Genomic DNA, 23,389 nt, shown 5'->3' with positions numbered 1-23,389 from the left:
TTCGAATTATTCCTCCTATTTGACACATCCTGCCGAATTAGAAACCGTTTGAAGAACCAGTCCCGCGGTACCGGGAAATTCGATCACATCGACATGCGTGGTTTATACCACGGAGGAGAGGTCGTATACGTTTACGTGAGCGGAATGATATCCGAAGGTAGTTGCACCCGACTAAAACCACTTAAAACCAATCCTCGGTACCGAACCCCGGTGGTTCAGAAGTGGCTCGTTACGAGTTCTTATGCCCTTTCCACCTCGTCGCAAAGCTAATTTCTCTCTTTACAAATGCCGGTTGATTCTCGTTTCGACTGCCGTGTGATTGCGGCAATTTCATCAGCGAACACGGCAATAATGCGAGCCCCCACTGACCGAGTACCTTCCGTTGGCTTTTTCCAACAACGGGTCGAACATCCATCGAATAACCGTTTCGCTCGTTTTCTACATAGAAATACTTTTCTAGATAGAGTCGAAATACTCCCCGATTCGGTCGAATCAAATCATCGTCCCTGCGAATTGAAGGGTTACATCGCTTTTCAAAATCGGGGCTTCTTCGCTTCTTCCGGTACCGTCGTTACCGCAACATTCGGCGCCATTGTCGGGAATGAAACGTTTTCGGGAAAGCAACTTTCGATCAATTTCCTTGATCCTTACGCGGAACCGAACGGAACGGAACCGTTCCCTGATGGTTCTAATATCCTCTCAATTAAAGGAAATTGGGCGAAATTGATTCCTGTCGACAAAGGAATGAGTGTAGGCCGATGCAGAGACAAAAGTAACGCATATGTGCGCCTCTTCCTCGCTCGTGTAAACAAGTCTTAATAGAGACATTAAACGTTTCATTTCTAGGAGTAATTGTTTTCGTTACAATTAAATAAGACGTTAATATAATCAACGAAGCATCTCCTGTCCAAAGGGGGATCTTCGGTAATTGGAAAACGGCGGGGTCTCTCGGTTCTCCCATCTCCCTTATTGATAGCAATAAAAATCGCAATTTTACGAGTTGCGTTACTTGCACGCGTATACAATACGTATAGATTGTTGCTTCGAACTGAAAACGCTTTACTTACGAGACCTCGCCTCTTTTCAATGCTGGCAATTCAACGACGTTTCTTAATTTGATAACGAATCGACATGTGAGAAATATTCAAAGCAGCAAGTCCTACGTTTTCGCGGAAGATAATTGGAATTGCTTGCCTTGATAATGGAAGCCATTAATCGTAATGATATTTACATTTAGAAATCACGTTTCTTCTTGTAGAAGTAGTAGTAACCGTCCTTCAAGTTGCCGAGCAGGATATATTTTCCCCACAATTAGGACACACCCCATGGATATGGTTGAAGACAATGTTATTTCTAGCAGTTGTCTGTAACCACTGAAAAAGAAATCCCATGTTCCGATTTAAATTATCTGCACTTAATCAAGAAGTCAAAAACAATAATAGTTTGTACCTGGAACAAGCAAGAGACGTGGAATTTTCTTCTGCACTTTTCATTGTCACAGATTTTATCCGGTAACTGCCCTTCGTCTAATGTCAATGAAAAGCAGATGCAACATTCTTCCTCTTCGATGATTCCACCTTGATTTGGATTGCACTTCGTCGTGGATGCCCGAGGAAATTCATTTAGGCATAACAAGTTCTGTAAATTATCTAGTAGACTCGACTCCAAATCCCAATTCTAAAAAACGGTCCTGCATGACACTTCTATCCGAAAGTATTTCTTGGCTAATTTATTTATCTGCACACCTGTAAGTTTTGAGAAATTCTACACTCGTACTCCTGTACCTCAGCATTTGTCCCAAACAGTTTAATATCTGGCAAAGCAGACGAATTCAATGGATCCAGTGTGACGAGGACTGACAAACTTTGCGATAGGTTTATACGTCGATACAGATGATAAGGTTTTGGATTCTGCGGATCGATCACCCAGCAATTTCTACAAAATAAACAGTAAGAAAACGAAATGCTTAAATTACTATACCCCAAAAAGCAGATTTCTGACAATGTTCATTCTCTGCAAAGCCATCCGTGTTCTCAATATAGAAGTAATTCATAATCTATTACGCTTACAAGATTGTACACAAATATATATACTGAGTAATGAAATAACTATCCAATCCGTGGAAAAACCCACCTATCGATTTGACTTAGTTGATGCCAAATATCTTCTAGTAACTGTACTCGATCTTCTAATTTTTTCATCGCTACACCTAAGGTTAATGTTTTTTGTTGATCCACTGTAAGTTCAGGAAGGTCGGAGGATACCACTTTCCAGGTACTTAAATAATATGTATCCTTCGTTAACGTAGTATGTACGCCCTTTAGATATAATTTAACGAAATCAAAAGTTCTGTTGGATGATAATTTCATCCCCTATGAAAAATGAAAAAACTGTGGTCGCATATAAAATCGTTATTGTGAGTACATTGTTCTTGTCTTACTTACAGAATGTGTGCATAAAACATTTTTCAGGTCCTCGAGGGTCCCTTCTTTAAAAGTGCCATCGGTATAAATTTTGGTGTTACTACTGCAGTAGATCAGATCATCCTAATAAAGCATATGACTGATAAATCCTTACCTGCAGAATCATCTATCTTGACGCAAGATATTAATGGCAATAAATGTCTCAAAAGATATAAATTCGTACAGATATCTTCCAAAGATTATTTTATGTCGGACCACTAAATGGTTCGTTCTTATCGCATGTTATCACGTTACTTTTCATAACATTACAAATCAATTGAGGATATTATACTACTTATGAAAAAAATTATAATTCCACAATAAACCACGGCATTGATTTCAGCCAGTATATTTATTTATTTCAGAAATTGAGAATCAGTTGAACCATGAACACGCTCAGATATATATTCAAACTTTCCTTACTACTTACAAAAAGCATTTGCAGTCGTCTTAAAAATGATAACACAGTCGAGGTAGTGTTCAACAAGTTACTAATTTTCTTATCAAGTTCACGTGTTCTTAAAAAACCAATTGTTCTGCCAAAAAGCAACTTCGCTCCTGTTAAAGTGGGATAATTTGGCACCTCTAACTTAATCTTCAACGTTAACCTGTGTTTAAGATTTGTTTGTCCTGCAGTAGTTAACAATCCTTCCCAAGTGACAGGGTGGTCGGAGACCAGAATTAAATTAGGATACCAGTCAAATATCTCGAAATACATATCAGCCATCATTCTGAAACGTTATCATAAAATAAATTGACAAGTACACCCATGGCCAAGCACGTGGCCTATTAATTCAATTTGCTTTAACTAAAGTCAATGTGCTATTCTGGAAATTCGATGTTCCCATACATATACATTATCTGAAATACACATACGCATGCAACTTGCATCAAACAGCAGCTCCATCTTCATATTCTGTTTCGAATTACATCAAGAACTCCGTAGGTATCGTTGAAAGAGTCCATAAAAATAAATTAGAAGAACACTATTATCGAATAAATACATGTTATTTTATGGTGTCATCTGACGGCTAATAATGTTGCAAAAATCGAACGAAGTGACATCTGTGCCTCACAATTTTAGGTGAATTAATATAAAAATATTTGAACAACCCCTCTTTTGCATAACGTTTAATGCGATTGGTTGAATGGATACACGGAGCGTTCTGATTGGTCCATCTTGTGCATATGTAACCTAGAAGAGGGCGCTGCAATTTCAGGTTAACTCTCCAATTTGTTCACTGCTCCCCGTTCTAATTTGCAAAGTTGAAAGATGATCGAAATCAGAATTATGGAACGTTAATTATTACATACATGTTAGGACGATTTTAGATAAATTTTACAATTGTCAAATATTTGATATAACTGATGTACATTGTCACACGTTTGACTTCCAGCGATATTTGTTAGTACTCATATTGGCACTGAAGTACGACGAGCAGAATGGAGCAAGTTTTGTGTGGAAAATTCGGGTAAGTTTTAGTTAAAGGTCGCCGGTTTCTTTAAAATCTCTCCCATTAGTTAAATTAAATCTTGATTTTACTAATGATCACATAAAAGGTTTTCGTAAATTTGAAGTATACCTCCTACGTTAAACCACTGTGGTCAGAGATAGGTTATTACATGTGTATATAAATTGTGTAATATATTACTGTTTCACCGAAGATATTTTATTGACAGACATTCTTTATTATACAGCTGTTACTTTGATATTTGTTGAAACTTAAATTGTCTTATTTTTTTCAGACATACTATCCTTTTAATCTCAAAGAACTCTCGACATCCCGTGTCTGTTATAAATTCTCGAAATGTGATGTCTGGCAGAATAGGAATCGTATGTAGGCCTCTGTTAGCATCACCGCATACACGTTGTTTTATTAATCCCAATCGGGGATATGCTATGGTAATAGGGAGAGTCCTCAGAAGCGTACTTAAAATTCGTTATATTCTCTTGGGTGGAGCTCTCGGAGGAGGCGTAACGCTACAAAAGGTAAGTTGTACCTTGAACGTTAATAGGAACAATATTCAGAATTATATAATTAGTTAATGTATTTATAGAAATATGAGGAATGGAAGAATGAACTCCCAGATATAAAGTGGATTAGTAACCTATTTCCCAATGAACAACAGTGGCAAGATTTCCGTGGATCGTTAGTTTCATTAACTAAAAATCTGGCTGACAAGGTTGAAATCGGTACGTAAATTTGTTTATGGTAAAATTATCAGATATTAGGATTAAAATCGATAGTTTATATCAATTGATACCGTGATCCATTTTCGGTGGGACTGATTAATGTAAACAGATCCACGTGTGAAGGAACTAAGTGAGGCAAAGTACAATGAGTACAAAGAGTGGTTTAACCAAAGATTGGATAATGCCATTCAGGCAGCAAACAACCGACGAAGTGAATCACAGAATGATGATTCCTCAAATCGTGAGTTACAGGATCTTAGCAAAAAAAAATAATATTCCTTGTTACTCCAAAATTAAAGGTCAACCTGGATATTTCTTGTCCTCATATCCTTTTTCCTTTCAGCTACTAATCTTCCACGGTTCCATCATTTTTTCCCCTTCAGTAATTTAATTGTAGATTTCAGTACATTTAACTACTTAGTTTTAAGTTTATTCGAATTCACATATAAATGAAAAAACCGCTTTGGTTCATTGCTACACTTTATTTACGTAACCAACAGAATTAATTTAAGAGAGAACAGACTGTATCATAATCAATGCACTTTTAATAACGTCCTCACTTAAACATTTAACTAGTTTACGGTTAATTTTCTGTCCTTTATCGCGAATACTAACATTTGCATGAATGAGAGCGAGCAGTTTACTTCAGATTATACAAAATGCATTCTTTTTATAATGCTTTCAGCATTGCTTTTTTATCAGTGATTAATTCTATGATTTGGTCTGTTCTGTTCAGGTTTATTCGATGCAATCACAGCCGTAGCGAACCAAGTTTATTCAGGTGTGTAGAAAATAGTTTCTCAACAATCATTGGTCTGTCCATTCAGCATTCTGTGCATTGAAAAGGCTGAGCTTGATTTCTCATTAACTTTACTGACACACATTTGCACATACTTCTTTCGTAATGCTTTCGTAGCTTTTGTTGCATTCCATGTTGCTAAAGTTATATCGATGTGTGTACGACCGTTAACTATTAAACTCATGTAGTAGAATTTGATATTTGTTTTTTGCTATTCTTAATTCAATACCGAATTGGACAGACCCTTTTCAATTACTCATAATGCATTACTTTCTATTTTATTTTTAAAATGTACTGCCACTGTTTTACAAGCCTTTAATATTAAACACAATCATTCATGGAATTGTTTCTTGTATGCGAGTCTAAGCGTCCATGAATAGGATTAATTTAGTATTTATTACGTTTATTTCACAATAAAAATGTATAATTTCTAAGAAGCATTAGAAATACTTTTAATAGTTTTCTATTTTTAAACAGATGCTAAAACTGAGTTGTCGAAAAACTCGCTTGCTTTCGCCCGTCCATTGTTAAACGAAAACACGGATGAGGAACGTAGAAAAGCACGTACGTATATCAAATAAAATTTATCTTACTCATAAAATTACTATCGAACTAATTTCTACTGTTTCAAATTTGCAGAATCATCTCAGAAACGACTAGATGCTATGCAGGATGAAGTTATGCAAATGCAAATGAAATATCAGCGAGAATTGGAAAGATTAGAGCGAGAGAATAAAGAGCTACGCAAACAAATCTTACTACGGGGAAATCAAAAGAATTTTAGTCGGAAGATTAAGGTAAAATATTCAGACCATAAAAATATCACCATTTAGAGTAGCTCAATTAATGATTGTGTAACTTTTTAGAAATCATTGATCGATATGTACAGTGAAGTCTTAGATGAGCTGAACGATTATGACAGTGCTTACTCCGTTGCTGACCATTTACCAAGAGTGGTAGTCGTCGGGGACCAAAGTTCAGGAAAAACGTCCGTTCTTGAAATGATTGCACAAGCGAGAATATTTCCTAGGTACATATGAGAAAAAAAGGTGTTCACGTTACATTGAAAATTTGTATGTCAAACTTTATGTAATGCTTTCAGAGGTGCTGGAGAAATGATGACAAGGGCTCCTGTCAAAGTGACAATTAGCGAAGGTCCGTATCATATAGCTCAGTTTAAAGACAGCTCGAGGGAATTCGACTTAACTAAGGAGTCAGAGTTAATGGAATTAAGAAGAGAGGTCGAACTGCGCATGAAAAATAGTGTTAAAGATGGAAAGACCGTGAGCCATGAGGTTATTTCAATGACAGTCAAAGGCCCAGGGCTCCAACGTATGATTTTAGTCGATCTTCCTGGTATTATCAGTGTAAGTTGAATTTTGGTAAATTTCAGTCTTCTATTTTTTCTCTTAACTTATTTGTTGTTAAAATTGACATGCTCTTGCAACAGACAGTCACTGTCGACATGGCGGAGGATACTCGTAATTCGATCCGGGAAATGACGGAGCAGTACATGAGTAACCCCAATGCAATTATTCTCTGTGTACAAGATGGATCTGTTGATGCCGAAAGGAGTAACGTAACAGACATTGTTGCAAAAATGGATCCCACTGGAAAGCGAACCATTTTCGTACTTACAAAGGTAAGCATGTGAGATCGAAGGAACTTAATTAGATGTACATATTCTTTATTTGAATAATTAGGTCGATCTGGCTGAGGAAAATTTGGCGAATCCTGAGCGAGTACGGAAAATATTATCTGGAAAACTCTTTCCGATGAAAGCAATGGGTTATTTTGCTGTTGTTACTGGTCGTGGCAGGCAGGACGATAGTATACAAACGATAAAGGATTATGAAGAAAAATTCTTTCGCAATTCGAAACTTTTCAAGTAAGTAGTGTCTGTGTAGTTAAGTGCTACAAGATCATTAAACAAAACCTTAACAGGGATGGCGTAGTAACGTCAAGTCAAGTTACGACAAGGAATCTCAGCTTAGCTGTAGCCGAATGCTTTTGGAAGATGGTCAGAGAGACCGTTGAACAACAAGCTGATGCTTTTAAGGCCACTAGATTTAATCTCGAAACCGAGTGGAAAAATAACTTCCCGAGGTAATGAGAAATCTTTAGGTATTCATGAAATGTAGAAGTACTATAGTGCAAATATCTTATTGAAAATTTACAAATACAGGCTGCGAGAGTTAGACAGGGATGAACTATTCGAGAAAGCTCGCTCTGAAATTCTGGACGAGATGGTAAACTTATCGCAAGTCTCACCGAGGCATTGGGACGAAGTACTGATGGATCGAATCTGGGAAAAAGTCAGTATGCATGTCTTCGAGAACATCTACTTACCAGCTGCGCAATCTGGAAATCCAGGTTGGATATAATATATTGGTTTTCAATCCTGCCTTTTTTATATTTAATGTAGTCTGTTTAGATTTAAAAAACAATTAATTAAGGCATGGTCATTTTTCTTCCAGGGTCTTATAACACGACTGTCGATATAAAATTAAGAAAGTGGGCCGAACAACAATTACCAGCACATAGTGTTGAATGCGGATGGGAATGTTTACAGAAAGAATTTCTGCAGTTCATCACGAATGAGAAACAAAGACCGGATCATGATAACATCTTCGATAACATAAAACAGGCTGTAGTGAACGAGGCAATGAGGAGGCATAAATGGGAGGAAAAAGTTAGAAATCTAACGATATCAAAACTGTGATTAATTTGAGTAGAAATTAAGAAGTGCTGCCTATTTTTAGGCTTCCGAGATGTTGAGAGTGATTCAACTTAATACCTTGGAAGATCGAACTATCAGCGATAAGAGGGACTGGGATCAAGCGATACGGTTCTTGGAGACTTCGGTGAAGGAGAAGTTACAAGCAACTGAAAACGTTTTAAACGATATGCTGGGACCTGGTTTCATGGGACGTTGGCTCTACTGGCAAAGCCAAAGCGAAGAGCAGAGAAAGCATGGAACAATTAAAAATGAGTTAGATAAAATTCTCTACGTTGACAAAGTATTGACATCTTTGATAAATTTGACATTAGGTTATGTACAAGAATTGCGGTCATGACATCATTTATCTACTTTCAGAAACACTCACCTACTCTATCGCAGGATGAACTGACAACGATACGGAAAAACTTGCAACGAAATGGCTTAGAAATTGATACCGAGGAAATTCAAGAAATCTGGCACCCAATTTACAGGAGATTTTTCCTTCAGCAAAGTTTAGCACGGGCATATGACTGCAAAAAATGTTATTTCCTTTATCATACAGGACACGATAAAGAGGTATGAATTAATTTTCAGTCGATTGCAAATTATCCTTTGAAGCAACACAATGAATTTTCTTTTACTTCTCAACAGATAGATTGTAACGACGTTGTGCTGTTCTGGAGGATTCAGCAGATGTTAAAAGTAACTGCAAATGCGTTAAGGCAGCAGATCATGAATCGCGAAGCTCGTAGGTTCGATAAGGAAATCAAGGAGGTCTTGGATGATTACAGCCAAGATAGTAAAATTAAAGAAAAATTACTGACGGGCAGACGAGTTATGCTAGCAGAAGAACTGAGTAAGTTTTTATAGATTATGTAGTGTTTAACGTGATAATTAAATGCATTTTTCTTCTATACATGATGTACTATTTCGTTTCAGAACGCGTTAGGCAGATTCAGGAGAAGCTAGAAGAATTCATCCAAGCACTGAATAAAGAAAAGTGAGATTAACGAGTGGCATCGGTTAACTGGTGAAGATAAAATGTGCATTGAATGCAAAGATTGCGTAAATGATCAATCCAGGTGACTGTTATGCGCGTTGTTAGGAACTAATGGCATTGCGTTATTCTCAAAGATACGTCTTGCGATTGGGATGTCCATTCTGGACCGCAGTTGTCCCATAAACAATACTATCGTTTGAGAAATGTGGTTTTCGTGTACATGTTTAACACGGACGAAAAAATGCCACTACTAAATCGCCGCTGGTAAATTGTTCATGGCGATTGAATTTGAATAGAAATCTAGTCAATGAATTCCTTGACATTTGCAGCAGGTAGAGAAATAAATTTAAACTTCGCTGAGAAATAAAATGGAAGACAAAAGCAAAGTATCATATAAGTGGTATCGGGAATCATGCACAAAACAGTATATAGTAGTCAATGAAATAAGTTGCAAATAGTGATTTCTTCAATTTGATGATTATCAGTTCCAATTTTCTCTTCCATTGAATTTTCACCAGCGGGCAATAAGAATAAGTGTAACTCGTGTTTTTCATTTTATACACACCTCTGAAACAAGTTCGACTAAACATAGGAAAAGGATGTGTCACTCACAGTTGAGGACAGCGTACCCTTAGAGATTAGTAGGCAAATAAAATTTTTGTCATTGGTTACCAAGATCTAATTATTTCCTTAGATTCAGAAATTGCTTCACTTTTTAAATGTATAATTATTCCTTCAAGTCTGCCTCAGAATAGTACAGTGACATTTTTATGCTAATTTAAACTACTCAATGGAACTGATCTATCATGGCAATGTCGATAAATGTGATCAATAATGAATAATAATGAAGAAGCTTCGATCATTTGGTGCCGCTAATAGGAACTAGTAAATAATGTGTAACATTATTCGAAAACTATGTCAACGCCTTTTTGTAGAATTAAACTGAGCGCCCAGTTATTTAATTAAAGGCATTCTAGCGCTAGCCGAATATATTTAAAAATTTAAAAATAGAAGTCAGATAATCTAACCTAACCAATTTATCTCAATTTATCTTCGAGCAAAAATCCTGACGGTGAAAATCGATGGTCTGAACTCTGTTCGATGTATCGATCTACCTGTGTCGAATCGAAATCAGTGACGTCATGATTGACTAACCTCGCGAAGATGATAAGATGTATAACTCGGTATAATGTGTGCGTTACTTTCCACTTTGGTATATTTTTAGATATATTACATATCGATTCGTGAACTCCGGTAAACACAGGTCGAATGTCCAATTCAGCGAACTTTTAATTCGAAGATGAGTGAAGACTGTTGGAAGGAAGACGAAAATGACAAAGGTACGTTTGGGGTTTTTGCAGGTTAGGCTCAAATGTCAAACTCCCACATTTGCCGTGAATCCGCTGTTTTACGTCATATAGAAAGTTCGAGCAGTGTTTCTTTCGAAAATAAGTTGTTGCTCGACGTTTAACTTTATTCGGATTTTTGGAAACGTGCGTAGTAATTGGTAGTAATTGCAGAATTCCAATACGGAGTGACGTTAAAAGACAGAAGTGTTACAATATTACATCAAGGATGAATGACACTGTTTGTGAAAGTAATAATTGTAGGCAAGGAAAGGTATAATAATACTTAAATTTTTTTTTTTTAGACTTTCGAGTTAATACCGATGATGAGTTCGAGGAGGACTCGAGAAATAAGATTTTTAGTTCCTGGGATCAGTTACCAGATATTCTACTGGAACAGATATTTTCTTATTTAACAATTCAAGAAAGATATTATGCATCGCTTGTCTGCCAGTCTTGGTATCATGCATTTAAATTGCAAAATGTGTGGTCCACATTCACCCTCAAGGATACGACATTGACGAGGGGTAAATTTAATTACTACAGTGGATGGCAATACGTTTTAGACCACATGAGAACTTCAGCCTGCCTGAATAAGGTTGGGAAGTTCTTTAGATGTCTTGTTTTTGATCCGATGCTAAATTTCTACAACTTGTATGAATTTATGAACATGGTGTCGTGGTACACTGAAAGGCAAGGGTCTGATAATAGATCGGTCGCTGGTGTGGGCACTTACATCCGCAGATTAAAATTTACCTTTCCCTGTAATATGGAAAACAGAGACGCTCCTGATCGAATTAGAGTCTTTGGTACCGGAGGAAAGTTACTCGAGGCCTTAAAGAGACTTATGAGAAATCTTGAACATCTCAAGTGCCTTGAATTAATCGATCTAATGTTAGAAAGCAGAGAAGCGTTACATTTATTAGACGATGTTTGCGCTAACTGCACAGAAACTTTAACAAAACTAGTGCTAATAAACACAACGAGATACAGCTGTCCACTTCTCCACGTTGGTGTGTTTTTGAATTTAAAAGTAAGTACCTTCTCAACGTGATTGCACTCTTATTTTTTGTAAACAATTACTGACCTATGAACCTTATATTTCTACAGATCCTAATTATTAGTCCACAAAATCTGGATGAGGATGTCGTGGAATTATTAGGATCAACCTCATTGCAACACTTACATATAATTCAAAATCGATACAGTCCTAAAGATACTACAGTATTTTTGGTAAGTGATCTTTTTCAGATTACATTTCGAATTTTTATTTATTCACTGAAAGGGTTCATGTCAAGAGAATATTTTACAAAGTATCGCTTAATCTGTTCCAGCCAAAGAATAGTTCATGGAAGAAGATGAAAATGAGCAATCCTCACTTAAGGGTACATTTTGAAATAGAGAGTCGGAAACCTACTGACTTTACGTTACCAATCGGTGAGATGGACTATGGTTCTATACCTTGTGCAAGCATCGTTTTGGATAATCCCACCACGCAGGTAATTCCAATAAATTTCCAGAGTAGCTACTGAATAGTTATCGTAAAAAGTGAAATTCTGAAATTTATCCCAAATATTGCAGGTTACATCGGTGACCATAGATTCGCATGGAACTTATTTTGGATCGACACTGAAAGTCTACGCTTTGAAAGGTCTCACCAGATATTTCTTACCAAAGAATTTTGCAAAGCGGTTGGACGAAGCTCTCGTACGGCTATGCAAAACTTGTCCGAGTCTCCACACTCTGGTAGTGTTTCGAACTGCTAAATATCGGCGTTTCTCTTTTTCTTGCTTGTTCCTGAAATCTTACTTTGTCTAACTCTTCCTACTGTAATGGCTTGACTTTTTGTGAAGGCTTACCATGGCATTTAAACAAAATGCTTTCTCTAATTGGTAACTGTCTTCGGAACAAGGACCGAGTTGTGTGTATCCTGTAATGTATTCTCCCATGTCCACTGCAGCGTGCGTGCGTGTGAACAATGCATGGATGAATAGAACTAAACACTTGTAGAAATAATGGATTTAAAAGATAAACAGAAGACGATAGAATTTTTACACTAAATAATTAACGATGAAAATATTAGCAGCCTTTGCTTTTATATTATCAGTATTCTTGCATTAAGACTGATTTTAATTTTATTGTTATACTCCTGATGAACGTTGAGAGTATTAACACAGTTCTAAGATTGCGATAACTGTCTGTGATGTCTCAATTAAGTTCGGTTAATAAATAGAATTGTATACTGAATTGATAGTATGTTATCGAGGAAGTTTTATTGCACGTTGATGTGACTAAAGACACTGTTTGCTTTCCTCTCATTTTAGTAAAATTCTTTTATCATTCCTGTGTAGATGATACGTGACAAAATATCAACAGCTACAATCCTAGAAATAGTATCTACCGCGAAGTCTTTGCGCTGCTTATACGTGCGGAGGAACGTGATTTTAAAAAGGTGCGACAAAGATTGGCTAAGAGTTGCCGACTGGTCGCCAGAGCATTACCAGTGGATCAAAGTAAATAGCTGTAGTTACGAAAGTACCGAAAGAGAGGTTTCAAAAATATTAGGCTACCGATGGCACATGCTGTCGGAGAAAGAGTTTAAAACCCAGCAGCTTAATTTGCACGTATGAACGTTTCTCTCGTACGAAGATTTTTAATGCGTAACTGAAGTATTTTATAATTTAACCCACGCTCTCTCTTTCGCTTATGCATTAGAAACACTATTCAGTACATGGCACCGCAGCTTGATTTATATACTTATTCCTATAAGTTTCGCCATTTTAAATTATACTTATTTCCTGTAAAAGATCTTTTCTTTACTATAAGAACCTAATTTGTAATGCTTTGACGCGAAAGTGTTTAAATTTACGTAAGTTCAACATATGAAGAGAAAAAAAAAGAAAGGTTAGTTGACAATTATAGATTAGGTTCCGATGTGCCTTCGATGTGCAATTTTTGTAAGGAGGTATAAGATGGAATGCAGCTGAACGTGGATTTCGTACTGTGCGTCTGATTATTTTGATTATTACGCTTTTCATACAGTACCTTTAGTAACAGTGTTGCGCGTACTAATAGTAATAAGTGCCTGAAACCTGCCAATCGTATTTATATAATGCGAATCTTGAATAACAGTATTTTAAGATTGACAGGACAAGAAAGGTATATCGCTGTTATGGATTGTTGTATAATTGTAATAAGACTGTACAATAAAGTAGGTTAATTAACTTATTAAATAGATCTACATCTTGCGTGCCATTATTATGGTGCATTTTTAAAACGAGTCAGTGCCATGTACATTGTAACGCATCCAAGAAATGTATTTATTTTTAAACAGAGAGTATACAAGACGGTCCATTCTTAGCCACACTGTCGATGATTTCTAACGTCATCGCCTGTCTGTCAAAAACTTTGAAGTTACTGGTTCTGAAATCGATTCGTGTCAATGTCACAAACCCCGTTAAAATAAACTTTATTTAAAGCGACCCTGTAATATCAGTCAGTTGCAGTCAGTTGTAAGAGATGTGTATTGAGACTTCGTCAACATTAAAAAAAAAAACCTAATGTCGAGTCACCGATGATCAACATCTGTAACTTTACGGTTGACCTATGAATGGACGATTAAAATCCAAGTATAAATTTTATTTTCTAATATTTTAATATATATCGATGAGGACCGGTCTTTTAGCTTGCAATAAATACGGTAACGATTAGAGTAACAGTTAATCCTAAGAACATCTCTAACGCGTGAATCAACAACTATAGCAAATTGATGACCAGATCACCGAAAAATTCTGTCTGGTGTCAGACCATGAAACAATTGATTAATTTTCGTATATACATTTTTTATATGTACATACATCCTACGAACGCTCTAATAAGCAACTAAACAGTGCATTACTTCTTTCAATTCACTACTCAGAGGCTTGCACCAAATTTACTAAAAGGTACAGATCGTACAACAAGTAGATCTAAATACATAACCTGAAATCCGTGAAACCGCATATAGAAGCGATAACATACAACTGGTTTTTTTCATTATTCGATTGATATAATAAATACATGATAGTTACACTTATTCAGTGTGAAATTCTAAGTAGGAAATTACCTAATCCGTAGAAATTAAAAAGTCGAAAAATTATACCAACAGGGCTGCCGAACGCTTGTCACGGTTTTTGTTACGTAGAATGGTGCGTGCCTTGAATGCAGCTGCGTTCATCAAGGTCTGAAAAATGTGGATTATTATTTGTACAATATTTTAAGGAAGTTCATAAGTTGTCACTAAAAGCTGCGTTTACTGATCAAATTAGTTTCTTAAAGTTTTCTGCCCTAACTTCAAAAACTTTACTTAGTAAAATCTGAAATTATGAGCCATTCTGCGAACTCACGCTACATGTGAGCATATATAAGACAACATAACCCAACTTTACTTACTCTTTCCAATTTGGTCGTTTTCTGAGTGGGTTGTAGGGGTAAAACCTTGTTACCAAGATTGAAAATTTCACGCAGCAGCTGATTTTCAGACAAATGAATATTTATGCCAGGGCCAAGTAATCGACAACATGCATTGTACTGAGTCCTTGCACACCATCCTTCCAAGTAAAGGGTCTCCGGGCCGAATCTAACATGCATCTCCGGGATCGTATCCTCCTGAGGGAAAAAATAGACATAGACCAATGTGATATTATTTACGTTATACATTAAATCCTATAATACTAAAGACTGGAAAAATTAATGTTGAGGATTATTTACCTCGATGTATCGTAAGATATCTCGGAAACTGGCACGTTGCTGTTTTCGATCCTTCTTAGCCCTGTACTTGTTGGAGTCAGTAGCCAAATCTTTTAATATTTCAATGAGGTCAAGAGCCCAGTCTTGCTCATAGTCAGCTGAGTAATCACGGCCAAGTTCAAAGATTACAGCAATGGCTTCGCCAGCAGACAGACGAACTTCAAGGTGCGGTGATTCCAAGAGTTCCCGCAGTCGATTTAAGGAACTAAGAATGGTTAACACATTATGAGAATTTATTTAACGTAACGAGGCTTCATTTAAATGTTTCGTACATGCATTATCTTAAGCGAACAAGTTTGCTGTCCGAAGTCCATGAGATATAAGTTTCTTATCAATATGTTAAAACGGGCTTAAATTACATCTAATAAGAACTTTCATTTTTATAACAAATAGCTTAAACAACATCTTCGATTGATATTCATTCTACTTACGGCATATAATTATTGGTCCGATCGCTGGCGAGTAAATTATAAATATCTGCAGGTGTCATGATAGTTAAAAGCAGAGTCCACGAGGAGAGTGCAGCGGCATGTAGAGCTGCCATATCAGCAGAAACTGTAGCTGCAGCACCATTGCCTTTCAGATATGAACCAGCAAAAATAGTAGACAGCATCTGGACTATTTCAATCGTATCGGTAGCATCATTCCCAATGAGAAATTGATTCATACTCAAGGCCCAACAGCACTGAAAGTAAAAGCATTTTTATTACATTTAAACATGGATTGTAATTACATAACTGATAACGGTGCTACGACTTTATACCAAAGAATATGAATATTTATTCTCACCTCCGATCTGGCACCAGTTGTTGCGGTCTTGTCATTAGCAATCAATGATAATGTAGATCTTAAGTCTTTACAAACTACCTCTGCACTCTCGAAGGCTCCTAATTGAACACAAAGTAAAGTACCCAGCCTTGCTGCCGTTGACTGTTCTTCACAACGTCCTTTCTTTAATCCTCGCTCTACCGCGTCTGTAATGGTCATCTTCCTGTCTTCAACGAATTCTGGTATGTATTTGATGGTAAAAATCTTTTCGATCCCATTAAAGCAGATCGTTCTGCCTTTAGCACTCTTCTGAGTTAATCCGTCTATGGCTTCCTTAAGTTTTTCCTCAAACACATCTTGTTGGGCAATCTCATCCACCTCATTGTCATTCACATCGTCGAACACGCTGCGATTATCAGACTGGCCACTGGTAACGCTGCACGCGTCATTGTTGATGGAATCCTCATCAGATGTTAATTCAGCCCTTTTTCCACTGTGACCTATGAGTTACATCAAAGTTTAGTATAAACGTAAACTGAAGCCACGATTTACTTTCAGACGAAAGTATAAGTAAATGTAATAATTCTAGGGAATCGTTTTAACAAGCAGCATAAAAATTCTTCAAACTGGTTCAGGTAACCAGTGATAGTTGCTCGAGACCAGTATTGTTCAAGGCCACCCTCTCCTTTCATCACCGACATTTTAAGTGTCCGATAAGAAATGCTACGTCTACAGGCTTTCCATGAATTAATTACTAACACATCGGGACATAATTAGAATCAATAGTATTTGGAGAAAGATAATGTTTGGATTTTAGAAAGTGGATCAAAGCAGCTGCTCTGAACGAATGTCAGGTTGCATAACGAGAAACTCAACCAGCTGTTGCGACATACACGTCCGTGAAAGTATTTCGCGTGTTTAGTAATTGTCATTGTATAACAACACAATTTAATGCAAACTTTAAACAGAGATACAGCCGATACAGAAAACAAGATCTTTGGCATATAAAACACAACCAGAGTGTATAATTCTCCAGAAAAATGAAAACCATGTACAGTATCCGCCTCAATGTTCTGGAATTAAAAAGAGACTATAAATAAAACCTAACAGCTGCGATTTCTCTACACGTGCATTCACATGTCCTTGGAATATCCATTTTCGTACCACTCTTTATATATAAGAAGCATGAAAATTAAAAATCCAACATAACCTGAAAAAGGGGTTCAATAATTCTGGAATCAAGAGGTTAAACATTCCTTCGAACATTCTCGTCGACTGGAAGAACGAACGCGTCGCGTAAAGTACAAAGTCCGAAACCTAACCCCAAAAAAAACGTTGATCTAACGTTCCAAGAATCTGCTTAAAAAACGACCCAGGTCGTAAAGATCGAAATGGGACTCTTTACTGTAACCAAAGATAGGAATTCTCGAAGCTACCAGAAAATCTCGTGACGACAAAGGCTTTGCCTGACGTAGATATTCGCATTTGCGCCATTTTAGCGCGCCCAACTTCCATGTGCGAAAAGCATGGCTTCCACATGGGGTCGATACAGGGCCCGCGTTAAATTTCAGCCAACCTTTCCTCCCTGTAAGGCCCAACGAGAAACCCGAGCTTCCCTTCGGGCTCGCATGGCAACGGGCAGCATTTTAAAATAGTGCAGAATCATGACGTAAGGCATGCGGAAAACGTTTCCAATCGGGATGAATCACCGCGACGAACCGATGGACGATCCGGTCAGAAATCGTTGAGTTACGTTTGAGTCGAATCAAATCGGGTTTAAAAACGGGCGAATTCGTGGCTGTCCGTCGACGAGCGGCGAGAAAGCCGTTATAAGTTAATCGGCTTAACCGTAGATAATGTCCGCGACATAGTGATTCCCACTTACCGGATCTTCCTCTTCTGCCCCCTTTGCCAGGCATTCTCATTCCCGTTCCTTATTGCACAAGTGGTACTAACGAAGATACTCGATCAAGAGGGTAAATGTCTTGCACTGGTTATTATCTTTCGTATACTGAATGCACTGCACGAACGGTTTATTAAAATTTGACAAAAACTCATTAACATGGTGCGAAGCGTTCAAAGCATACACGTCGAGCCAGCCAGCGAAGGGCTTTCTCAAGTGCACTGTCTTCTGCGAGAGCGAGCCTCCGCGAACGGCGAATTTATCCGATCTTTCACGAACTCACCGGAAGCCGAGTATCCGCATGCTCGCCATTCCCCCGGCTCTTGGCCGTCAGCCAATCAGAGCCCGCGCTTCCCCTCGCGCGGCTACCGATTGCGAATGGAGGGGATGGAAGCCGACTCAATGCGCACGCGCGAAACCGCTTCTCGACGGTTGAAAGCGATCCATTCTGTGCGGCAAAATTCAAACCTGCGAAACTACAAAATTCATCCATAGATATGCTAACCAATGTGATAAATTAAAGTTCCTATTTTATAACTGGAAATACAGGTCCAATCGCAGTAATTACAAAAATGTATATTATTTGATACACAAATACAGAACAATAAATACAAACTTTTTCATGACTGTCAGAAGGCGACGATCGACACTTCTGGATAATTCTTATGCAGTAGTTCGTAATTATAAATATATTATGATTTATCCTCTATCTGGTTGATCTTTATAATGAGAAGGCCTCATGATCAGTCCTAATAATCACCTTTTCATGTTTAACGCATAACGAAAAGAACCTGTAGAAATCGGGAGATTAAACATGAAGCTGTGCTTCGGTCTACTTATATTTAGATTTAGTATTGGGTTTTGGTAATACTTTTGTTTAGTATGTTTTTTTCAGACTTGCTCAAGCACCTGATTCATAATGTAACAAAACTAGTTGGATTCCTTCTAAACGTATAGCAGATAATTGTTAATAGTTTTCAAGATTGTAATTTGTAAACCGACGAAACAAACTGATATATGTATTGTACATATCACTATAATCTATCAAGTATCAGGTAGCGATTACCGTAACGTACAAATTTGACATTTCCAGTAGGACAATATTAGACTTTTATAGATTATGACTATTAAACTTCCTTGATAACCACCCTCCATCATACCTATTTGGTATAAAAGCATTCAATTTATTTGAATACAATCTCACAATGAATATTTATATTGTCAGGATCATAATGAACATCCTTTTTTAAAGGCGGTACTTTCACTCTGAGTTGATTGTTTAAACAAATATCTAGCGATCTCTCTGAATCTGCATATTATCATCTGACCGATGATCGTCAGGAGGATTCGATTGTGTTGTCAGTTTGTCCTGTGATTTTTCATTTAAAAAATATAAACTCTTAAATTAGAGACATCGCTTATTCCATCGTTTTAAAGATATTTAAGAGACACTAAGGTGAGAAGTGTCACTGTAATAGTAGTACTGATGGTAGATGCCGAGCTTTCAGCTATATCATCACCGGTAGCTGCTGCTGCTTTCGCACTAAGCAGGTTATCGCATGGTGTCACTTTTTTAATGAAGTTGAACAATGAGTCAACGATATTCGCTGTCGTCGGATCTGTACACGTTTCTAATTCTTTAACCACGCAAGTTTGCAACGAGACGATATCACTGTCAAACAAAGAAGAAATTCATCATTGATCACAACTTACAGAATACTTCTAATTGATCTTAAGTCATGAGGCACAGTTTAAAGTCTTCAAATTTTAATTAGTATACTTACGTGCAGTCTTTGCTGTCAAATGTGAACGTAGGCAGACTTTCAATTCCAGCCGGTACTCCATTCTTCAGAGTGGAGGATGGAATGGAACTTCCAAAAGTGCCATTGATACAGTCTTGTATACCTGCTTGTTTCTGCTGGATACATTCCGGTCCACCGGCAGAGATAAAGACTAGAATAATTCCCAAATTATACAATTTCATCAATGACATTTTTAAATCCCTTACGATGTATTATTAGAAAACAGAGTAAAGTGCTTACGAGCGATACGATCTCCCTCCTTGAAGCAAATAAAGTTCAAGAGCGAGTCCGTGACATTTTGAATGATCTTCCTGCTGTCGCGTTCTTTTTCAGTGAAACAGGGTTCCAACGAATTGGCAAAATTGTTTAAGCAGTTCTTGAAAAGCGGAGACTTCCGACAATAATTCTTAAACACTGTGTCTAACTCTCCTTCTGGTTTGGCTTTTTCCATTTCATTTTGTAGTACGGTGACATTAACGAGGCCTGCGACGCAATGTTGTAGCTGTTCTTGGCCAGCCAGGGCATTTTCGAAGGCTTTTGGTCCCCCGTATTTATCGCACTTCTTTTTCAGCAGGTTTTTAGCATCCTCAGCTGTCGGCAACGCAGAAGCATTGACACTGTTAAGTCCAGGAATGTTTTCCAGTCCAGGGATTTTCTCCAGCAATTCGTCATTACTCGGCTGGCTGTCCTGAGAGCCCTCGCAGGAATAAATCACACCTGTAAATACACATATGATTTTAATCTAAAATAGGTTAAAATTACTGAAAACAATGCACAAAACATCAGCGAAATAACAAGCCTTTTAACACCTATTAAAACGAGTATTGCACACATACACGATGTAGTTTTGGGTAATGACGGTATCAGGAAATGTTATCTCAAAGACAAAACGACTAAGCGCACGTGATACGACCGGTTCAAACTACAAAGGTTAATGATTTTTATAATACCGTTCTTGCCGCGATAAAAAAAAAAACAAGCACGATACAGCAACCGATGTTTTTACTGAGATACAGTCGACACTCGGAAGATTAGACCACGAGAATAATTGCGCAATTATGTAGTCGCAACTGCATCAGTGGAAGAAAACAGAATATCTTGCATTTCACTGCTTGACACGTCAAATATTTATATTCATGTATTTGTATAGACATTGTTCATATGTACACATATATGCGTTTAATGTAAGGTGAGCCGGCATGAAAAGAGTAGCCACTTGCTCAGCGAACAGTTGATCAATCAGCGGGTCGGATTTCAAAAAGCAGCCAATCAGCGCGCCGCGTTTCAAGAGAACAGCCAATCAGCGGGTCGGGTTTAAAAAATACAGCCAATCAGCGCGCCGCGTTTCAAGAGAACAGCCAATCAGCGGGTCGGGTTTTAAAAAATACAGCCAATCAGAGCCCTCGACAATGGAGGTGGGAAAGTCCGCCAAAATCAGGCAGAGAAGTGAGTCACGGGGAGAAGCCACGCTGCCGCTGACTCGGTTATCGAGTTGACTATACTTATCGAGATCGCCTTTGTTGCGCAATGCGGAAAGAATTTAAGAACTTAGCAGGTACCCCGACGATATCTATCTAAGAGCCATTCTCTACGGATATAATGGAACCAACGTATGAAGGAAGGCATTCATGTGCCCCAATATAAAAGACAGTTACAATCGCCAGTGTATAACAGTTAATAAAATATATAAATACTGCCTAATTATACCAACTTTCAATGTTTAGAATTAAAATTTACACGAATGGATTTCAAGCAGGCGAGAGTACACTGTCTAACGAGGGAGCGAACAAATAATACTGATTATTTTGTTTTCGAAATGGCAGATGACGATTTAATCCTTTCGAGCGACCTGGGAGAATAGTTAATCCTTCGTTTGAAAGTACCCGTCGGGGGGACGCCGGGAACAGAGGGGACTGGAGGGAAGAAAAGAGGACAGATGTATCAATGAAAAGGTGAGTGCAAGATGCATGCGGGATAAAGGGACCCGGTATCCCAGTTACAACTTCCACTGCGCAAAATGGCGATTTCCGTTGGTCCCGATTTCAAAGGGGTCCAAAGGTGACTTTCAGACAAGTTCTATTCTTCTTTTTTTTTTAGCCGGAGTAAAAAGTCCAGCAGAAATATACATTGTACGCGTACAGGTGCGATTTACCAAAGAGAATCACGTTTTTATTGATGAAAACTGGCGGATATTCAATAAAAAACAAAAATTATCTCTTTGCGTCTTGTCATCAGCAAAGAACAAGATAGCCTTGCATCTTGTCACGCGGCGTGCGCTTGGCTCGTTATAAAGTCGTAAGTTACTTTTATCGAACCGAGTAATTTTTTTTCCGGTAAACAACGGTTTGTCTGGTCCTGATAATGACAAATTTCCTGGCAGTTTTTATAGCAACAAGCTTTGAGAGCGATTTAACTTCGTGCAGTGACGAGCTTCGAGCTCCATTAATGATCTATGATCATCATTAATTTCTTGTAGGCCTTGTACAGTACTTTTCTGTTAGATTTTACGATCTTTCTATTCTCGCACGTAAAATCACGGGCCAAGGTGTTTATCGCGGTTTATTGATGTAAATTCGTTGTGGCTTCACTAACGCAGTGCAAAGTTCATATCTGACTCAACTGCACCAGACGCTGGTCGAGTGCTTATCACTCGATGCTCGAATCAAACAGATTCCAGCCTTTTTCCGTTCCTACACTTGAGATAACATTAACTCCTAATAAAACCCGCGGAACAATGATAGAAGCAGAAGTTAAGAGAAACTTTATTTAGCGCGTGTTGGTCATGTTTACACAATTGTTCGGTACAGAAGCTACTCTACGGAATAATTTGAGCGCGATTAACGGATCAATGTTATACAACTTACTGATCAGCAGCAGAGTGATGAGTTGCCAGAAAGCTCCCATTTTTTTGCACTTCATGACGAAGCAGTTTGAGCGCGTACTGTGGATTTTAACCTAAAACAACGCGGCGAGTCAGCCGATTCGCAACAATGGTCTTTCCTGGTGGGGTATACACTCCGACTCGAAGGGGGCACAGAGAATTATGAGCAAGTCATGACTGCAACTCCCTTTGATAAACCTTCATTCAAACCTCGTGCGACGCGAAAGCAGCCACACCAGTTTTCTAACCCTATTCGCCTCCGTCAGCGCGCCACGCCGCTGAGCTTGATCGCGACTACCGACCACGTCCGTACCGTCCGATCGACGACAACCGACTGCGTAGTACCCGCGGCACGCCGCCTTATATAACCTCGGTTCCCATTCGGCATCGGTCTCTCTATCTCTCTCCCTCGCTGCCGAAGAAGAGCCATTGTTTAATCGAGCCGTTTCTAAGTTATCGGATGGCCGGTTAACATTATCATCGATATTTCCTGATATTTCCTAAATATACTCCTCAGTATAAAACATGCACACAGAGATATACATAAACATAGAGGTTAAGAAAAATAACAGATGGACATATGCGCGTGTGGGAGTGAGAGAGAGAGATGTAGCAACCCAGGAAAATGAGAGCAACAGATCGGAGAACTCTACAGTGGCGCCGAATATTCAAGCAGACGTTTTTCGATTTGAAGATCAGGACTTTTACGGTCGATTTTAATTAA

At 38.0% G+C, this 23,389-nt stretch overlaps 5 protein-coding genes across 8 annotated transcripts; 2 read left to right on the top strand and 3 right to left on the bottom strand.

The window, feature by feature from the left end:
• Positions 1-678: 678 nt before the first annotated feature.
• On the bottom strand, positions 679-3,294 carry LOC105694477. 2 transcript variants are annotated; one of them, XM_012415172.2, is made up of 7 exons: positions 2,893-3,294; positions 2,445-2,546; positions 2,134-2,372; positions 1,746-1,935; positions 1,450-1,677; positions 1,232-1,373; positions 679-730 (listed from the first exon to the last, which is right to left on the bottom strand). In XM_012415172.2, the coding sequence occupies exons 1-6, from the start codon at positions 3,190-3,192 to the stop codon at positions 1,278-1,280; spliced, it is 1,155 nt and encodes a 384-aa protein (XP_012270595.1). In that variant the 5' UTR covers positions 3,193-3,294; the 3' UTR covers positions 679-730; positions 1,232-1,277. The 2 variants fall into 2 exon arrangements, with proteins under 2 accessions (XP_012270595.1, XP_012270594.1); XM_012415171.1 differs by lacking the exon at positions 679-730 and having other exon boundaries at positions 855-1,373.
• A 409-nt stretch (positions 3,295-3,703) lies between these two features.
• On the top strand, positions 3,704-9,848 carry LOC105694627 (dynamin-like 120 kDa protein, mitochondrial). Of its 2 annotated transcripts, XM_012415489.2 has the most exons (18): positions 3,704-3,934; positions 4,209-4,452; positions 4,521-4,656; positions 4,766-4,897; positions 5,393-5,437; positions 5,933-6,019; positions 6,095-6,252; positions 6,322-6,485; positions 6,558-6,822; positions 6,906-7,097; positions 7,159-7,343; positions 7,400-7,561; positions 7,641-7,828; positions 7,933-8,147; positions 8,218-8,475; positions 8,553-8,753; positions 8,829-9,033; positions 9,117-9,848. In XM_012415489.2, exons 1-18 carry the CDS (start codon positions 3,906-3,908, stop codon positions 9,179-9,181), a joined length of 2,931 nt encoding a protein of 976 aa, XP_012270912.1. In that variant the 5' UTR covers positions 3,704-3,905; the 3' UTR covers positions 9,182-9,848. The 2 variants fall into 2 exon arrangements, with proteins under 2 accessions (XP_012270912.1, XP_012270913.1); XM_012415490.2 differs by lacking the exon at positions 5,393-5,437.
• Positions 9,849-9,956: 108 nt separating this feature from the next.
• LOC105694559 lies at positions 9,957-13,751 on the top strand. Its single transcript, XM_012415356.2, has 6 exons — positions 9,957-10,517; positions 10,829-11,556; positions 11,634-11,756; positions 11,858-12,022; positions 12,105-12,269; positions 12,875-13,751. Exons 1-6 carry the CDS (start codon positions 10,478-10,480, stop codon positions 13,151-13,153), a joined length of 1,500 nt encoding a protein of 499 aa, XP_012270779.1. The 5' UTR covers positions 9,957-10,477; the 3' UTR covers positions 13,154-13,751.
• Positions 13,752-13,815: 64 nt separating this feature from the next.
• On the bottom strand, positions 13,816-18,252 carry LOC105694560 (interferon-related developmental regulator 1). The gene is made up of 6 exons (XM_012415357.2): positions 17,965-18,252; positions 16,101-16,579; positions 15,743-15,996; positions 15,273-15,516; positions 14,955-15,170; positions 13,816-14,745 (listed from the first exon to the last, which is right to left on the bottom strand). The coding sequence occupies exons 1-6, from the start codon at positions 18,002-18,004 to the stop codon at positions 14,659-14,661; spliced, it is 1,320 nt and encodes a 439-aa protein (XP_012270780.1). The 5' UTR covers positions 18,005-18,252; the 3' UTR covers positions 13,816-14,658.
• A 285-nt stretch (positions 18,253-18,537) lies between these two features.
• LOC105694561 (27 kDa hemolymph protein) lies at positions 18,538-22,996 on the bottom strand. 2 transcript variants are annotated; one of them, XM_012415360.1, is made up of 5 exons: positions 22,876-22,996; positions 22,649-22,739; positions 20,025-20,501; positions 19,767-19,935; positions 18,538-19,654 (listed from the first exon to the last, which is right to left on the bottom strand). In XM_012415360.1, the coding sequence occupies exons 2-5, from the start codon at positions 22,701-22,703 to the stop codon at positions 19,414-19,416; spliced, it is 942 nt and encodes a 313-aa protein (XP_012270783.1). In that variant the 5' UTR covers positions 22,704-22,739; positions 22,876-22,996; the 3' UTR covers positions 18,538-19,413. The 2 variants fall into 2 exon arrangements, with proteins under 2 accessions (XP_012270783.1, XP_012270782.1); XM_012415359.1 differs by having other exon boundaries at positions 22,649-22,990.
• Between the last annotated feature and the right edge of the window lie 393 nt (positions 22,997-23,389).

This window comes from Orussus abietinus, unplaced genomic scaffold, assembly GCF_000612105.2.
Source record: "Orussus abietinus isolate OABI.00-Male unplaced genomic scaffold, Oabi_2.0 scaffold90, whole genome shotgun sequence".
NCBI classification, from domain to species: domain Eukaryota; kingdom Metazoa; phylum Arthropoda; class Insecta; order Hymenoptera; family Orussidae; genus Orussus; species Orussus abietinus.
This window is presented reverse-complemented; position numbering and strand designations above follow the sequence as displayed.

What these genes read in the sequence shown, in the direction of transcription:
- LOC105694477 (XM_012415172.2), bottom strand. Translation starts at nt 3,192, where the DNA reads ATGATGGCTGATATGTATTTCGAGATATTTGACTGGTATCCTAATTTA. An exon ending in GAATTTCTCAAAACTTACAG is followed by an intron (nt 1,678 to 1,745) that starts GTGTGCAGATAA and finishes ACCGTTTTTTAG; the next exon opens with AATTGGGATTTGGAGTCGAG. An exon ending in ACGTCTCTTGCTTGTTCCAG is followed by an intron (nt 1,374 to 1,449) that starts GTACAAACTATT and finishes TTTCTTTTTCAG; the next exon opens with TGGTTACAGACAACTGCTAG.
- LOC105694627 (XM_012415489.2), top strand. Translation starts at nt 3,906, where the DNA reads ATGGAGCAAGTTTTGTGTGGAAAATTCGG. An exon ending in ATTTTAGTCGGAAGATTAAG is followed by an intron (nt 6,253 to 6,321) that starts GTAAAATATTCA and finishes GTAACTTTTTAG; the next exon opens with AAATCATTGATCGATATGTA. An exon ending in CCATTTTCGTACTTACAAAG is followed by an intron (nt 7,098 to 7,158) that starts GTAAGCATGTGA and finishes TTGAATAATTAG; the next exon opens with GTCGATCTGGCTGAGGAAAA.
- LOC105694559 (XM_012415356.2), top strand. Translation starts at nt 10,478, where the DNA reads ATGAGTGAAGACTGTTGGAAGGAAGACGAAAATGACAAAG. An exon ending in AAGATACTACAGTATTTTTG is followed by an intron (nt 11,757 to 11,857) that starts GTAAGTGATCTT and finishes AATCTGTTCCAG; the next exon opens with CCAAAGAATAGTTCATGGAA. An exon ending in TGGATAATCCCACCACGCAG is followed by an intron (nt 12,023 to 12,104) that starts GTAATTCCAATA and finishes CAAATATTGCAG; the next exon opens with GTTACATCGGTGACCATAGA.
- LOC105694560 (XM_012415357.2), bottom strand. Translation starts at nt 18,004, where the DNA reads ATGAGAATGCCTGGCAAAGGGGGCAGAAGAGGAAGATCCG. An exon ending in CGGACCAATAATTATATGCC is followed by an intron (nt 15,517 to 15,742) that starts GTAAGTAGAATG and finishes AACCATTCTTAG; the next exon opens with TTCCTTAAATCGACTGCGGG. An exon ending in ATATCTTACGATACATCGAG is followed by an intron (nt 15,171 to 15,272) that starts GTAAATAATCCT and finishes TTTTTCCCTCAG; the next exon opens with GAGGATACGATCCCGGAGAT.
- LOC105694561 (XM_012415360.1), bottom strand. Translation starts at nt 22,703, where the DNA reads ATGAAGTGCAAAAAAATGGGAGCTTTCTGGCAACTCATCACTCTGCTG. An exon ending in CATCACTCTGCTGCTGATCA is followed by an intron (nt 20,502 to 22,648) that starts GTAAGTTGTATA and finishes GTGTATTTACAG; the next exon opens with GTGTGATTTATTCCTGCGAG. An exon ending in TTTGACAGCAAAGACTGCAC is followed by an intron (nt 19,655 to 19,766) that starts GTAAGTATACTA and finishes TTTGTTTGACAG; the next exon opens with TGATATCGTCTCGTTGCAAA.